The sequence below is a fragment of the Acanthochromis polyacanthus genome, chromosome 17 (assembly GCF_021347895.1).
Source record: "Acanthochromis polyacanthus isolate Apoly-LR-REF ecotype Palm Island chromosome 17, KAUST_Apoly_ChrSc, whole genome shotgun sequence".
Lineage (NCBI taxonomy): Eukaryota > Metazoa > Chordata > Actinopteri > Pomacentridae > Acanthochromis > Acanthochromis polyacanthus.
In genome coordinates this window covers 20,005,454-20,023,365 of record NC_067129.1, presented here as the reverse complement: position 1 = coordinate 20,023,365, position 17,912 = coordinate 20,005,454, and the positions used below count along the sequence as shown (strand labels likewise).

Below are 17,912 nucleotides of genomic sequence, written 5' to 3'. Positions count from 1 at the left end.
AACAACTTAATTAACTGTTACATTTACAGATCGCTTTCTATATATACACACACACGTGTGACTATGTACAGAGAGGACATGATGCTTACTGCTGTACACAGGGTATCTGTGCACTTTTAGGTAGCACGTAAATGTCCCTGTAAATTAACTACTGTACCCAGTAAGAGTTAGTACATACCAATGGGCTACTCCCAGTGACACACAGTGTCACAAACATTATGGCATTGATTTTTTTCCCCTTTATTTAAATAAAACTATTTTCATATTATACATTTCATATTTTGTTACATTCAAGGTATAGATACAATTTGTATCAACAAGCAAAAGTCAATTCTAGACATTTGTGGCTTAGTTGTTTGCGGCACTTAGAAAGGAAGGGAAAGGACTATGAACCACCATTGTAGCCTTTTAGTTTAACCTTCTGGCAAAGCAGCAAAATACAGGATTGGTACTTTGAAGGTATTTTAAAGTGCCAGTGAAGTTTTTATTTTTTATCCTGGAAGTAGTATATTGCCCAGTGAAAATGGTATCTTTTTGGAAGCTGTCAGAAACAAGAAGAAAATTTTGATCCAGATGGAATTTTGTCCACAGGCACATTGTATCTAATCACAGTGACGTGAAAGCAATGTGGCACTGTGTCACAAATAGTATCTCACAAGCTTGTGAGCAAAAAAAAAAAAAAAAGGTTAGCTAAAATGAAATCATGCATGGATATCGTTCTGAAACCAAAGAATAACTGGGTTTCAAGGACGCTACCAAGATTAGATTTCAACTGATTCAACATTCATGTAATGCACTGTAAACAGCCCAAGAAGCCAATTAGAGCTGAACAAAGTTTGTTTTTTCATAAACTGCTATAAAGCTGTCACAGATGTTGAAGTAAAGCACTCAGTGTGCCCACTGATTCACCTATTAATGCAGGATTGTAATTAATTCGGGAGATTTATGTTCTGGCCTTGCAGTTATTAATTCCTTAACACACCAAAGTACATGTACTCTTTATTCACCAGGAAATACACTATTCCAGTGCTCAGGTTAAAGAAGGCTCTCATTATCACTGAAAAACAAAGTCATTTTAGAGCAATCAGCGACAGCATGCAGCATTTCAGTCTTTGCACTGAGGGCACGTTTTTTTTTTTGTTTTTGGGATGATAACTATCTCAAGGAAAAAGGATGGCACGCAAACTTTTAGCCAAATGCCAGAAACAACCTTGACAGCAGCCTTGCAATCTGATTGTTTCACATGAAGAAACATTTAGGCAGTTTGTTTCACCTTCTCATGAACAGACAGCCAGCCTAAAGTGGCCTCGTCTTTTTTCATGAAAAAACAAAGTCAGCAACGCCCAAAATTCATTTTGGGCAAAACACATTCAACAGTTATTTTTTTCTTTATGTCTGTTCATATACCACTGTTGTACCTAAACATTATAAAGAAATATATATAATTTTAAAGCACCACCACTGAGACATAGTCAGGCTCACATAATTAGCCCTGTTAAAGAGTAATACCACTCACTTTAAAAATTCCCACAACTTTTCTTTTTTATCATCGTTTTGATGCTGTTTCACTGACTTGAAATGTGAATTTTGTGTATTTTGCATTTGAGCTCCACATCACTTTCAAATATAATTAATTATTTAAGGTAGTAAAATAGCCGAACAATAAACCATACACTAATGCATTTTTGTTATTTTACTCACGCTTTTTTTTTTCTTTTTTTACAAATCAAACATTAAACATTAAGTGGGAAACTCTTGTGATACAATACTGTAAATTTGTAGTGCTTGGTCATGCAATTTAATAGCAGGCTTAGAGGTAACATTCCTGAATCCTGAAAATAAGTGGCATTTCCCTTTAAATGCACTCAAAGCATGGTCCTGCTAGAAGGGCTGGCTTTACATGGTACAACCTCTCTGTAATCACAGGCTGAATGTTTCATGCAGCACTTTGTCCTGAGGGTGTGAGTAAAGAAAAAGCAAGTGATCATTCAAATCAAGGGAGTTACAACTAATGGGAGCATGAAACAGCAAAACTGATGGTGATGGGCCCCCATTAGGTAATACATTTTGGGAATAAGTCATAGGTTTGATTGGATGACCTGGGGGTCACACCAAACTTCCAAAATTACCACCCTTAGGCTTACTATTGGGAAAAATGTAAAGGCCCAATCAGGATCCCTGGTTCTGCACTTACAATCGTCATATAAAAATATAGGCAAATCAGTGTGTCTTTTTGTTTTTGTTTTTTATACACCATGTTTGTCTTTGGCTACATGGACACCCTCATGGATAACCAGCATTACTTCATCTGACTGAAGCTGCACCACATAAATCCACCTTTTAGCTAACTCTTCTAGATCTCAAGGTGCATAAAGAGGATATACACAAAAAGTACAAAGTTTTGCAATGCCATCTCCATGTTTCAACTGTACAGAACTAACTTTAAGGTACTACATGTTACATGTAGGATGTTCACAAAATATATCACTACTAGATCAGAGAACACTCTTGCCAGTAACCACAGGTTTTTTGGCAGGAAAAAAAACTAAAAATTAGAAAACTGAAAGCATCCTGAGAGCGATGTGCTGCAAGGCACAGCCAAACCCTTCCATCATCCTCGGAGACTGGCTGCACGTTTCTCGTATTGTACATGTGTATTTAAGCAGTCCGACCTCCCATAAAAAGCCATACAGGAAAATTCATCTCCAACATGCTTTCTAGCATTCACTTAAACTTAGTTTTGTTTTTTATTTTACAGTTAGTGAAACCTAAAACTCTACAAGATATCACAATATTTAACTAACTATCAGTCCTGACTGTTACAGCCAGATTCATTTTACTATCTGACAAATGTAACATTAGGCAAATATTCAGTCTGTTGTGGAATTCCTTGTGCAAACATTAAACTGTGATGGTAAACACTGTTTCCATCTCTAATAGTAAATTTCTACGACTTTGTTGCAGAATTCCTTGTGCAAACATTAAACTGTGATGGTAAACACTGTTTCCATCTCTAATAGTAAATTTCTACAGCTTGTCCCTACTTATGTCACGTCACAGCCCGGAGAAATGAATTCTCAAAGTTTCACCACATTTACATGCACATAAGAAACCAGGTAACTGTTGGAAATCAGGTTAAGGCATGAAACTGGATGACTTATCCCTCCTCCACAGTTGGAATCAACTTTTCCACACTGTAAGTGGATCTAATGTGTTACATAAGAAACTTGGTGAATAAAAGGACACTGGTACATTGACTTTTTTTGACTTAAGGATTTGGATTCATGGAAACTTGAGGGGATGGGCTCTATCATAGGGTAGCATGTTTCACGATGTGCATGTGTTTCAATTTGTGCCGTGTTGGAAACAGACTTAACCTATGTAATAACATAAACTATTTCTATTTATAATAGGGAAATCAACAGGTTTGCTCATCAATGACTGGACTTTGGAAGCATGGACTTTAAATGTCTCAATATTGCCTTTCTGCAAGATTACTACCACAGTGATGATACCTTCCCTGTCCTTGGTCTCTGTCATGCACACGAGCACTTAATGCCTTAAACTGCTAAAGGAGACTATGATTCTCATTTATGGGTCAGGAATCAGGTTAATGACAAAATCTGGTAATCATCAGACTACTTAAGTGCATGTAAAAGTAGTCTGAAACTAAATTAACCTGCACCTCAAACAAACTGCTCCACTGACAACTTGAAGGAGTCCATTAGAGCTACTGTTTGAAACAAAGATACTTTGAATACTTTCACATTGAAAAGAATCAGCACAACAGATCTGACAAATATATAAATAGGAAAATCCTGGATGTAACATCCAATAAAATCTGAAATGTAACTATACAGTACACCATAGGAAATTATTTAAACACAGATGTTACTTTATATTATAATCCAATTGATCTGTGAACCAAAATGCAAAGTTATGTAGAATACTGACACTATATAAATTCTGTATTTTTTGGCATTATTTAGCAGCTTATAAATGACTTTGAAATAATGGCTTTTGTATGAATATATGTACATAAATATGTGCACATGTATACAAGTCAAATCTCATTTTTGGCTTGCTTTGTGCACTGTCAAATTCTACCAAAATAGTAGCTTTGTTAAGTGAGGCTGAGAAAATATATCTCTTTAGATACTGAGATAGTGCTTTACATTTGAAAGTAGGAGGCTTCAATGACAAAGACTTTCACTGAAACCAATCAGACAATGACTAAAGCGTGAGGTCATTCAGATATAAGGCCATAAAATGTCATAGTTCATGCTGTGAGGTATATACCTACCTCACCTACCTCCCTCTTACTCATCTTCAAAATAAATGCACCAAAATAATAACAAAAAAAAGAAGTCACAAGAATTATTTACAGCAGAGGCAGACCTAAGCAAGGTTATTTATAGTTCCACTGCACCAGAAACACTTTAGATACCTTTCATAACACATTCACAGAGCCTGAACAAGATCTTCATAAAAGCTACATGGTGTACAAATGTTGACTTGTCTTTTTGTCAGATCTAATAAGGCAAATGTGGGAGATGTTGCTGAGTAATTACTTCCTATGTTGACTGTGTTGCCATGTAGCTAACTCAATTATATATCCACTTAGTTCACATTGACTCCCACTAGCAAGCTACATTAAGTAGGATTGGATTAGGATTCAATTTGGGCTCAAGTTATGATGGGTAAAAACTTGGCCACCATCAATAATCTGACTGTAATCAATACATAAAATGCATTATGAAATAAATGAACAAACTGTAGAAAATTATTCAGAAAATTTGTGAAGAAGTTTTAGAAATTATCAAGCCTCAGTATCCCAAGCAGTTTCTGGGTGTGTTTTTTCTTTTCTTTTTTTTTTTTTTTTTAAACTCACTGTGGGCTCATTTTTCACTGTGATATTTAGTCCTACACTTCTACAAACACAGCACAACCATGGTTAGAATTCAAAAATGCCCTTTGTGCAGCATGAGAAAATTACACTGTCATATATTATCTAAAAAAAACTTAATGTTCAAACATATATTTGTTCACAGGTGTGAACAACATTGGGGGAAAATGGTTGCTCTATATACTGTAGTAATCTGATGCTTAGTTCAGCCGAAAAGTCCTGGAACTTTTTTTTTTTACTAGACTGCCAGTCACAGCTGAGTCAGTGATGACTTTTTGATTGTACCGAGAAGCACCAGAATCTACTGAGTGCAATCAGTTTATTAGTGTTCCAATGGCACGTCACACATGACTAGTTCAGGGTTTGTCAGGAAATCTGGTGATTTTCCAAACACGGCGACACTTTCTATTCCGCTTTTCCTTCAAAAAACCCTTTACTCACATGCCTTGAATTCTGAACAGCATTTTGCCAGTGCCACTTGACGTCACGAGTAATTTCATAATGACACACTTCATTTCATGGTGTCCCTTTTTATGACATTGATTTTGTCACAACATTCTTACTTTCAGCCAGCCGAGAGCCAGCAAACTTAATAGCCACTATTAAATTTAGCCAGTTAGCAACTGCTAATCAAAGCAACAACAATCCAAAAGTGATCAAATTAGAGACTGCCTCTACATATGTAAGCAGCAATTAAACTTTTTTTTTTAGCTAACGGTATACAAATCCTACTGGATTAATACATTTTTTTACAAAAAGAAAGACTACTCACGTTATGTCTAAGTGATAATCAATGCTTACAACCCTTCCTAATTCGTAAACCAGCTAGGTAGGTAGCTTGTCTTATAAATAAAAAATGTAGTGAAATATTACTTTTTTTGTCTGCGTATTACATTATTAATCGGTAGCAGCTAACTTGTTAATTCCTAATGACTTTGACAGTGTTGTTCTAGTTACCAGGAACTAACAGTCTAAATTCAGCTGTTGAGTGTTCTGGCCTAAGATTGGCAGAAGGCATGTGACTGGTTGAAAGGTGAGAGGGCAGAGACATCCCTCTCCTGAAAAGTGACAGCGTGAAATAAAAACTGGCATCATTATGTCATATTCTTATATTATGCCATATGACATAAAATTATTCTTGGTAAAATTCCATTACTAAATGAGGAACGACTTTTGAAAAACAGTATTTTGGTAAATGTAAAAACAAAGAAGAATAAGATTAAGTAACACTTCATTATTTCTTCCATTGTTTCACACATTATTTTTTTTAAATATAATCTACAAAATGTATTCAAGTGATTATTTATTTCCTATGTAGTTAATATTGAACACTCTTGAGAGAAGAAACCTATTTAGAATTATTCTAAAGGACATTTTAGAGTCATGCCAACTGTTCTGTATAACTTATAGAATTACCTGTCATGTTGAACGAATGCTGCTATGCTGCTCCTGCTCAGGTGGTATGAATGTGTTATGAAGCAGATTCTAATAAAGTGTTACCTTTTCTCAACTCTACCACACTGCAAATAAAAACTTCCTCTATGCTGATTACATCTTTCATCTTAGTAGTGTAAAATCTGTTTCCAGACTCCCCACCACAGACATTTGAAATGATTAACTCCTGAGGGCAGATGTTGCACATGCAGCAACATTTAACAAGTGCCTATCTTTGCAATCAAAATCCTTTTTCTCCCCCATCGCATCACTTTTGAATGTATCATAAAAGTAAGTGCTCAGTGGCATGACCTCAGTTTTGTGACAATGACAGCGGCAAGTTGTTGTGGGTCTGTCAAATGAGGATTCTTCTCCATTACTGAGTGGACTATGTAGGCCGGAAAGATGTTACAAAGGTTCCTATATGTTTGATACTGGTGGTCTGGGATAACATACCGCTCTTGGTGTTCTGCTGTGGACTGGGTCTCCCATGGTGAGTTCCAGATTTGTTCCATTTTGTCTGGCATACTGCGGACCATCACCCGCTCACAGCATGGCATCAGGCTGTTACTCAGTGGATATGAATGGTATCCGTAGGACTCATTACCACAAGGGAGAGGGTCCCAGCTTGCATGCTGCTCACGGCACAGTGGAGGTCGCCTCTGTCTCATTGGGTTGCTATCGTATAGCCGAGAATCCGATATGCTGTCCATACGAGTCATACCTAGAGACCGCGTGGGTTGTGACGACAAAGGCGGAAGGACATTCTGAGTTAGGGGATAGTCTCCAGGACAGCTGGACCTGGCTCCCACTGCAGCATGCTGGATATGTGGTGCTAGATGAGATCCAGACTGCTTACGGGGGCCTTGTTTGGGATCCTCTGGTCCGTAACTCTGCACTCTAGTCAGCGCTTCATGACGAAACCCATGGGAAAAAGCTTGCATCCTACCCTGTGCAGGAGATGGCTGCTGCCCCTTCATGCTCTCCTCTAAGCTACTGTCCACAGAGCTTGGGTACAGGTCCCCATAAGAGGAGAACGAGTCACTGTTTGAATGGCTGAGGCAGGATTCAGGGCAGTGGCTGGGATTTCTCTGATACACATGCTCGTGCTCCATGCTACAGAAACTGTCAACATTATGCATGCTGCTCATGCTCATATTTGAAAAATCACTGTGCAGTGAATAATATCCATGGTCGCTAACTGAGTCATACTTTGGGAACTGTTCACTGTACGTTACAGAGGCGCCATGACTATTAGTAACTAAAATAGGAGGGTACTGTACACTAGACATGTGCTCCAGGGAACTGTGAGCGAACTGCAAAGAACCTGGAACTGGGCTGCTGGCTGATCGTGTGTTCAAGGCCCCAGCTGCGTGGCTCTTGGCAGGCTGCATGGTGGGCACACTGAGAGCAGACACGAGGGAAGGCACTGAATTTGTCTCAGACTTCCGAACAACGGACAGTGCCTCTGGAGGTTCACAGGCCACTGAGCGAATGCTGGGGTCAGACTGACGTTTGGGTGCCACACGTTTGGCCTCAGAGTTGCTGTCCCCTTTTACAGTTGCTGGACCGGTACCACATTTAGCTAAAGCCCCCTCGCTCATTGTTTTCACTGCAGACAATTTGGCAAAGGCCCGCAGTTCATCTGCCACGGACCGCTGTGGCTGGTTGACACGTTCTGGGTGATAGTACTTGCACTTATGTCCATATGTGCACTTTTTCCCTTGTTCAAAGAAAGAACAGAGCAAGTCAATGAAATTAAACATTTGAATTATACTGACAGGCAAAAAACACTGTTTTCAAAAGGAACTTACCATAGGGGCAAGGTTGTTTTTTGTGCTCTGGAACAACAGGCCGCTTTCTGAGAAAATTTTCTAAGCTTGGCCCATGTCTTCCCAAAGGATCATCAGGTGGCATAAACCTATTAAAACAATATTACGAATAAAAGTATTCACTAATAAATCTAAACTTAATTATTTCCAGCACACAGTGACCCTGCCACAAAACGGAAATCTGTGTCTCCAAATTTTCTAATAACCTCAGATTGCAATACAAGGATTAAACGGATCATGCCAAGATTTATAAATAAACAAACATTTACACTACTAAGCAATAATAACATGAAAATACTTTGTGCTTAAGTGAATTAAAAAGCTTTTTTTTTTTTTTTTTTAAACAAAAACCTTATTTGCAGAATTTATAGCTTCACGTGTGGGGCGAAACAGTCCTAGAGTGCATTTTACATCATTTGTCTGCCGTAAAAATGCCTCATGGTTTCTTACTTGTCGTTGACAAATGAGTACATCAGGAGACGTTCTTCTATAAACTTCTTCCATTCTGGTTTCTCATTTTGCAAGTCCCTGTAGTTGTCATTTGACACAATAATTCCATCAGAATCATAAGCCAGCTTCACTATGAAGCGATCATCATAGCACACCACTCTCCTGCCTTGGACTCTGCGAGATGGGGTGAAAACCAGAATCTTCTCTTTCTCCAGCTTGCGTAATATTTCCTGATCTAAAAAAAGAAATATAAATGAAGTTCATTTATGCTGGATGACAATTTGAACTCAGACAGCACCGATGTTATGTTAATATACAAGTAATCTGAATGCACAACTGCTGCCTAAAAATAGCTTAAGCACCTGTGATGAGAGCATCGGGTCTTGACTGCTCCTTTCTCCAGGCAGGGACAAACACAGTGATGTCTTTGTGTCCTTTTTCCAGAAACCATTCAACCGCGAGCTGGATACCACGGCAAGAGAATACCTCTTTGTTTCCATGGCTGGAAAACACAACAATATCATACATATACAATATCACAACATCACAGAGCAGACATACATCAGAGAAAAATGTTTCAAAAAAATAACAGCATTCTCTTTGAAGCACAGACCAATTAAATATGTGTATGTTAAAGAGTCTCTTACCTCATTGCCACATTTGAGCCATCAATGACGATGGGCCTGAGGTTATCAAAGGTATCCACAGGTTCATCTTCCACTGACACTTCTGGACTAACAGTCTCTTTAACACAGGGCGACCGTGCTATTGACGTGGCCGTGCTGCTGCAGGGTTGAATTTCAGGCTCTACTTTGTTTCCAAGTCGCACTAACTCAGCGAGAACGTCGTTAATAAGTGCAGCAGCCCCCAACTTGTTGAGCACCGTCTCCACCTGCTCTCCCGAATAGCCCAGCTTCAAAGCGAATTCCATCTTGGTCTGGTACTCTCTCTCACTGGCAAGCTTGATCCCTGGTACTGCGCTGGTCTCATCCTGCACAAAATCCTGCACAGTGCTACTCTGGGAGAAACTGGGCCGGTCAAGGCATGGAGAGCGACAGAGCTGTCGGTGGGGTTTTGTGACAGCCAAGGGCTCCCTTCTCTTGCAGCCGCTGTTGTTCACCTGAACCCTCCGGGCTTGCTGCTCTTCCGATTCACTTTCTGAGCTGCTTCCATCTTCAGACTCGTCAGTGGCATGCTGGGCCTGGCTTGAGTCAATGTTGTCCTCCCTGCATGGGCGTTTTTCCATTTTGAGCTTCTCCACCATGGACCATGCTGTCATCACGTCTGTCCTGACACCTCAGATTTCCACCCCATGCTTCCTCACCTCCACCGCAACCAGGGAATCATACTCAGCGTTGGACTCCAGCACGACAGGCTCCTTGTGTAGGGCCAAAGTAATATGATCTTCACCTATGTAAGCAGGCAAAACTAAATTATGTAATTCTGAAAAAGATGAAAAGCACGATGGTCAGTATTACACCTCACATCTCAAATTTCTTGGCGATGTTCACATACTTTTGTTTTGCTGATCTACACACAAAAAAAAAATTTGATCAGTGCATGTCTGACATTTAAAAGTCTGCTTGGTGTACAGGATGAAAATGTAGCAACATAAATCCCTGAGCAACTGCTTGTGAAGTTACTGATTGTGTAATTCACTTCAGACTCACATCCCCGCCCTCCATTCTACTTGAGGTAGACCACTGTGTTCTTCACCCGCAGGAAACTTTGCTATCTGGGGCGAGTGACAAAATTATTCCGCCAAATGGAACACTTTTGTCACTTGCCCAAACAACTAACTGCGTTATGGTGTTTGCAGTTCACAAACTCCAAAGGTAATCAAGGGTAGTCGATTGTTTGCATTTTTTAGTCAAACTGGTTGGTTGAAGAGTCGGCAATGACTGCCAAGACTGCAGGCTATACTTTCTGTCTGCCTGTAATTCCGGTTCTCATTTAAATATGTCAATATCATATGTCAAGGCTTCAGATGTAAACTTTTGCCATTGGCTGCAATGATACATCTACTGTTTCATTTAGGTGCACCAGCATATATTAGGTGGACCCAAAATCTTTCACCGTGCCTTTTTGTTGTTTGCCTTACACTTTAGCAATTTCTAATACATTATGCAAACGACTGTAAAACATTTAACCTGTTCCTTTTTATGAGGATCAACTGGAAGTGAGAATTAATAAATGACATCTCTTTTTTTGCCCAATTCATAAGCAGTGTTAAAATTTCTGATTGTTTCTAAGTCCTCGCTGCGTAGGTTTGCTGCTGTCTGGCACTTAAAACACTGCATAAGAAGGACCACTGTGTCGCACATGCACCTGTCATGGCACATGACAAATTTCTTTTTTGGTAATTGTTTCATTTAGAAACACAGATGCTGCAACAGCCTTGCTTTGACTATGCTCTTTGCAAAAAAGTGCAATACATAATGGCCACAATTTCATCATATCTCAGTGTTTCTCACAGGTTGAGAACTGACTTGCGGTAGTGAGTGGTGCAGTATGACTGATGTGCATGCCGAGACCTATGTGGTTAAGAGGAGTGTAACCCAGGTCATTTTCAGAAGCAACAATTTACCAACATTCTCACGATGCTTCATTCCTCTCAGTAGACAATACAATTCACCCATGATCTCAATGCCGCACATGCATTGGTGGACACTACAATTTACTGAGATTTCATTAACGCCTCACGTGCATTGGTAGACATTACAGTTTACCATGGTTCCCTGAATGGCTCATGTGCGTTGGTAGATGTTAGCTAAGTAAGAAGCCTTTAGTTCCTGCTCAGACAAGTATGTGTCCAAAAATATGTTTTTTAAAAGAGTGAAATAGTGTTGTAATGTCAGCTTTAGCAATGTTGAAACCAAATGCTATTCTACACTTGAGCAAACAGACAGAATTATCTCATTCACACTAGTGCAACCAATGAAAAGTGACATCACTGCATGTGAACCCAAAATGGCAGCATGCCACACCCACAAACCACCAATTTGTAAAAATTTAGAGGCAAAGGATGTAGTTCAAGTTGTAAGTTTAACCTCCTGCACGGTTTTGAACTGCAGCAAAACATCTTCAGCAGTGTGGTATTCATAAACTTGTTTGACGTAACTGTTGTTACCAACAAACCTTGATGGAACTATGTGTATTTACTAATGTTAGACCATAGTAGTATGGGAATTTAACATAACACACCGCAATTTTTCAAACAAAGCAAATGTATATATTACCAGTCAAAAGTTTGGGCACACTTTCTAATTCAATGTTTTTGCTTCATTTTCATGACTATTTACACTGGAGATTGTCACTGAAGGCCCCAAAACTATGAATGAACACATATGAAATTATATCCGAAATCGCGCGATTTCGGAACGAGATTTGCGTTCTAGCGTCCTGAGATTTGGATACAGACCACAACAAAGAGCGATCGCCAGGTAATGTGGAGGTTTTCGTTCACTTCTCATCTCTAGTATGTTGTGGGACACTCGTTGCGACTATCCGAGCCGGTCAGTGTGGGAAAAAAAGCATGTTAGGGCGGACTTTGACACGGGAGGGCAAGTTGCCCCATACTTTTCACTTGTTAAGCCGCTAGCTGAGCTGCTAAGCTGCCTGCCTGGCTAAATACTGGAGCTATGTCGAAAATTCATTTCTCCATCATTCACTTGTATGAAATGACATATCAAAACAGACCCCAGGTTGAAAAAAAACGAAGTTCCCCTTTAATGGGGTTGGGACCATCAGCTGTGTTGTTTAGAAGTCAGGTTGTTACACAGTTGACAGCCCTATTTGACAACTGTTAGAATCCATATTATGGCAAGAACCAATCAGCTAAGAAAAGAGAAACAACAGCCCATCATTACTTTAAGAACTGAAGGTCAGTCAGTCCGGAAAATTGCAAAAACTTCTAATGTATCCCCAAGTGCACTTGCAAAAACTATCAAGTGCTGCGACAAAACTGGCTCACATGAGGACCACCCCAGGAAAGGAAGACAGAGAGTCACCTCTGCTGGTGAAGATAAGTTCATCTGAGTCACCAGCCTCACAAATGGCAAGTAAACAGCACCTCAGATTAGAGCCCAGATAAATTCCACACAGAGCTCTAGTAGCAGACACATCTCTATGTCAACTGTTCAGAGGAGAGTGCTTGAATCAGGCCTTTATGGTCAAATAGCCGCTAAGAAACCACTATTAAGGAAAAGCAACAAGACGAAGAGATTTGTTTGGGCCAAGAAACACAAGAAATGGACATCAGACCAGTGGAAATCTGTGCTTTGGTCTGATGAGTCCAAATTTGAGATCTTTGGTTCCACCAGTCGTATCTTTGTGCGACGCGGAAAAGCTGAACGGATGGTCTCTACATGCATGGTTCCCACCATGAAGCATGGAGGAGGAGGTATGATGGTGTGGGGGTGCTTTGCTGGTGACACTGTTAGGGATTTATTCAAAACTGAAGGTACACTGAACCAGCATGGCTACCACAGCATCCTACAGCGACATGCCATCCCATCCGGTTTTTCGTTTAGTTGGACCATCATTGATTTTTCAACAGGACAATGACCCCAAACACACCTCCAGGCTGTGTAAGGGCTATTTGACCAAGAAGGAGAGTGATGGAGTGCTGCATCAGATGACCTGGCCTCCACAGGCACCTGACCTAAACCCAGTCCAGATGGTTTGGGATGAGATGGACCACAGAGTGAAGACAAAAGGGCCAACAAGTGCTCAGCATCTCTGGGAACTCCTTCAAGACTGTTGGAAAACCATTAAAGGTGACTACCTCATGGAGCTCACTGTGAGAATCCCAAGAGTGTGCAAAGCAGTAATCAAAGCAAAGGGAAGAATCTAAAAAATAAAACATGTTTTGACTTATTTCAGATTACTTTTTTGTTTACTCCATAATTCCATATGTATTCATTCATACTTTTGATGCCTTCAGTGAGAATCTCTGATGTAGTCATGAGAATACAGAAAAATCAATAAATGAGAAGGCGTGTCCAAACTTTTGACTGGTAGTGTACATACAAATTGAAACAGTGTCACTGCTCTCCTATTGGTTGTAGGCACCAAGTGGAAAAACGCAGACATAACAGACATCAAAGTCTCCACCCAATCTCCCTGCATTTACAGCTTAGTGGTTTTAAAGTGAAAATCACAGTGTTCCGGTACAAAATGTTCTGCAGAACAGCCCTCGTCTCTATGAGCACAAACGTCTTGGTAGTTTCACAAGCAACACTACAGACAGACATATATGGGATGAGCACATGAGTTAACATAACCTGAGACAAGTGTGGGCTGAACAGTGTATCCCTGCACCTCCAGCCCTCTGACAGACAATCTGAATTGAACAGAAATCCAGAGGGAAGCTTTTTTATGGTAAAGCAGTGCAGAGCTTCAGAGGAGTCTGCAGTATAACAATGCAACACTGCCAAGAGCTCCCAGTGTACATTTTGTACACGTGGATAATGACAATCAAAATAATGTTTATACCAAATGCATTAATGAACAGACGCACTAGACTACACTTTCCCCCAGCCTTGCAGAGAGCTGAATACAGCCAGCTTCGAGCTTCAAGAGGCACAGCCCATGATGTGCGTTGCCTAGCAACACAGCCTTGTCATCAGCTAACTCCTTTTTACCAGTCACGACTAACACAAACACGGCTCATCATCTCTCTTCATGCAGGCAGTAAATGCAGAACACTTACAGCTACACTACAACTCTACGCCAAAACTCTTGAGGCAGCATATTTTGCAATAATGAAAAAAATTACTTTATCTAGACCTCTGTCAGTGCTGACCATTGGAAAAAAAAAAAAAGTCAATCTGAAATCCAGCAAGTATTTATGTTAAACCAGAGAACCTGTCTGACTTTAAGCATTGGGAAATCACTGGCAACACTCCCCACATTCACTGAGACTTATCAACTAAGGTTTGTGTATATTTTGAGGGTCAATCTATGGCTGAACAACTGCACCTTTAAATATCGGTGTTTTGTGTGGGCTTCCGGTGTTAGCGGCACATAGTTTCACGACTGATCACTACTTGTATGACAACGATGCAGAACTAGAGGAACAATATTTTAACAAACAGCTGAGTAGGGAGGGATGTCGAGGCATTGTTGTACTTCTAGGATTAGTGACGAACACAACAAAGGCTCACACAATCCACTGCCATTAGAGGCATTTTATGACCACATCAATACATGTTTAGAGGAGCACAGCTCTTCCAATCCTTTCCCTTCCACCTCCAGATTCACAGGCTTAGTCTCAGCAAGGCCTCCGGACTATCTCTGCACACGCACAGGCTCGTGTGGATCTGTTTCATAGCAACAAGTGAAGCAGGCCCATGAAGCCATCTTTTACATTGCTGACCCTGCAGAGTACCGAGCAGGGACAAACTCCACTACATTCAGTTATTGTTACGTTTAGATATTCAACAAATTCAAAGTTACTTTAACGCAAAACATCAGTGTAGAAAAATGACCTAGCTGTTTCAGAAACGCATGTAATTGTTACTATCGTGTCTGAATCACTAACATTCTGTTACAGAAAAAGTCATTGTGACAAAGATGAAAGGTTTATCATTTATCTTTTCATTTTGCAGCTATGCTACCTAAATACAAAGTGCAAAAAAACACAATCAGCCCAACTAATTTTCAGAAATCCATCTGACATCTACTTTCAGCATGTTTCATTACCACTTTTAAGAAGTCCCATCACTTGACATCTGCAGTACTGATACACTCCTGAATGATGGCTCCCCTAGAAAATTATTCATGCATTTGGAACCACCAAGATGCAAGAAAACAACAGTTTGGTATTAAATCACTAAGGACATTTGAGGATTATCTGGAAAAGAACTCCTCTTTTGGGCTGAGAACCACAAACATTATAACAAATGTGAACATTTTTGGTGATGAATATGTTTCAACAAGAGAAATTCACAATTAACCAAGACAAATAATATGATAATATAAAACCAAGACAAACAATATGATCTTACTTCCTCTTGCCACCACACTTCAAACATCAGACTCATTAGCTAGGGGACATTTCTGCTGCTACAATAGCAAGACTGAATACTGGCTAATAATCATTACAATACAGTTTTGGAGGATTTGTTTACTGGTCATCTTATGCACACAAGACAAGAGTATGGACAGCGAAATATTCAACATTCCCCTATCCCAGTCTGCCAGGGTAATACTTCAATACATGCTGTTTCATTGATAAAAGCCTAATTTATTTTTCAAATCAACAAACCCTTGAAAACTTATGTTGCTCAGTACAAACTCCTAAAGTTTGCAATTTGGATGCTCATCATATTTACTTGCATTAAGAATATGCTGTACCACTTAAGCTCAAAGTCAAGCAGGAAGAAAGGTAATAATTTAAACTATTTCAATTAGGTTTATTTAACTACAAATGTAGCTCCATGTCTAGTGCTGAAAAGTGCATGGATTACTGCATACATCTTTTGTAGGCCTAATACACTTGCACCAAAATAAAAACAAAGACCTGGATCTTTGCATCGTGCTACAAACACAGACAAGAGAGTTGCATCCATTCAGTAAATGTATGAGTTAATAAATATATGAGAAAGTCAAGCATAAATACAACCCAGGGCTACAACTTGCTTCAAACTTTATGCATACCTCATCTTCTTACCAACTCTGTTCCACTGAGATCAGCTCTTCCTAACCTCTACTATTTTTCTTCTGTAGAAGTCAAATTTGAACATTTACAGAGATATCCAAATAAGAAGAGTTGGATGAAACACATTAGAAACTATGACTATTATAAGTAAAAACTGATGAAATGATTCCATTGGCAGGGAGGAAATGAAAAGTGAGGCTACAACTTTAATTTCATTTTCAGGTTTTGCCTTTACAGAAAACCAACTGCATGAATGTGCAACTAACTTTAAATTCAGAAATTGTCCTCTATGACAGTGACCTTCCAGTACTGTTAAACTGACTTTGCTGGATTGTTATTGCATCCATTCAGCTAACAAGTTGACACGTCAATCCAGAAAAACTGAAGTGCCTGATATCTTTAGCAACAGCATCATAAGTTGAGAAGGATGAAATGGAGAAAGGTTAAACAATATGACAGTAAAAGACATCTCATACTTACAATACATTATTTTTCGAATAACGTAACAACATGATCACTGTATCCGACGTCACCTTTGTGCCTTTATGCCTGAATTTGATGAGAGATAACTGCTTTGACACCCTTAGGCCCCGAGTTGCGGTTAGCATACGCTAGTAAGCTACTTGGCTAACTGGACAGAGACAACATTTTAGCTGCATAAAGTCGCCGGCCTAGTTCGGTTTAAATTGTCAGAAAATGGCTAGAAAGCCATTCGGTAACATTTACTACCAGCTATCAACAACTACAAAGCTTGTCAGGCCACTCCGGTCTCTATTTAGTAGCACAGCTAGGTAAAGCTATTCAGCTAACACACAGCAATAACAGCCAAATCAGTGGCATCACAGGCTAACTTAAACGCCTGGTTGCTAACGTTGGTTAGCTTCAGTCCCTGAGCGTGTGCTAACATATTTGCCGGAACACTACAGTAACTTGAGATAAAGTTGACGACCATTTAACATTTCAGACGTAGCTGAAGCAAGAGCGACACATTAGGATTATCTACATATTGTGCACGAATATCAGTGCCATCGTTGACTTCAAACGGTGCCCATCTCACCTTGTTGCTGTCATCCTCCTCGCCTGTAACAGTTATGTTTTGCTGCCATTGGCGCTGTCGCAGTTTGGTCAGGGTTGCCAGATAACGCAAGGGAAACAAGTAACCGAACTGTAAAAAGACACTGGGGTCACAGCACCGTTAGGAACTTGATTTCTGCCTCCCGCTACTTTACCGGATGTATTATGAAGTATTTCATGATGCCTTTCTTTGTAGCTTGTAACCACAGTTTGAGAGCAGTTATTATCTCATACCTGTGTTAATACTGCCCTTTGAAAATAAGTCACATCTCCCAGAATAACAAGATTTGCCAACAAGCAAGGACAGACTTTTAAAATATTCCTACAGAAGTACATTTTAAAATAATAACTTTATTAATAACGTTTGTTTATTTCATTCAAGTTCTACGTTCTAGTTAATTTTCTCTAACATATTTTTATTATTCTCATATTTGGTCTTTTGTACTGTTTTAGTCACAGTTTAAAATATTTAAAATCTATATGCATTTTATTCAACATATTTGTAGTTCTATATTTATTTATTTTGATTAATAATTTTATTGGTATTCCACCT

The 17,912-nt window shown here is 39.5% G+C and overlaps 1 protein-coding gene across 1 annotated transcript; it reads right to left on the bottom strand.

Annotated features, from left to right (window-relative positions):
- Nucleotides 1-6,518: 6,518 nt before the first annotated feature.
- On the bottom strand, nucleotides 6,519-17,563 carry zc3h12b (zinc finger CCCH-type containing 12B). Its single transcript, XM_022193314.2, has 6 exons — nucleotides 17,343-17,563; nucleotides 9,270-10,065; nucleotides 8,985-9,124; nucleotides 8,623-8,857; nucleotides 8,155-8,261; nucleotides 6,519-8,063 (listed from the first exon to the last, which is right to left on the bottom strand). Exons 2-6 carry the CDS (start codon nucleotides 9,899-9,901, stop codon nucleotides 6,640-6,642), a joined length of 2,538 nt encoding a protein of 845 aa, XP_022049006.1. The 5' UTR covers nucleotides 9,902-10,065; nucleotides 17,343-17,563; the 3' UTR covers nucleotides 6,519-6,639.
- Nucleotides 17,564-17,912: the final 349 nt, after the last annotated feature.

What these genes read in the sequence shown, in the direction of transcription:
- zc3h12b (XM_022193314.2), bottom strand. Translation starts at nt 9,901, where the DNA reads ATGACAGCATGGTCCATGGTGGAGAAGCTCAAAATGGAAAAACGCCCA. An exon ending in GGCTCAAATGTGGCAATGAG is followed by an intron (nt 9,125 to 9,269) that starts GTAAGAGACTCT and finishes TGTGTTTTCCAG; the next exon opens with CCATGGAAACAAAGAGGTAT. An exon ending in ACCCGATGCTCTCATCACAG is followed by an intron (nt 8,858 to 8,984) that starts GTGCTTAAGCTA and finishes TTCTTTTTTTAG; the next exon opens with ATCAGGAAATATTACGCAAG.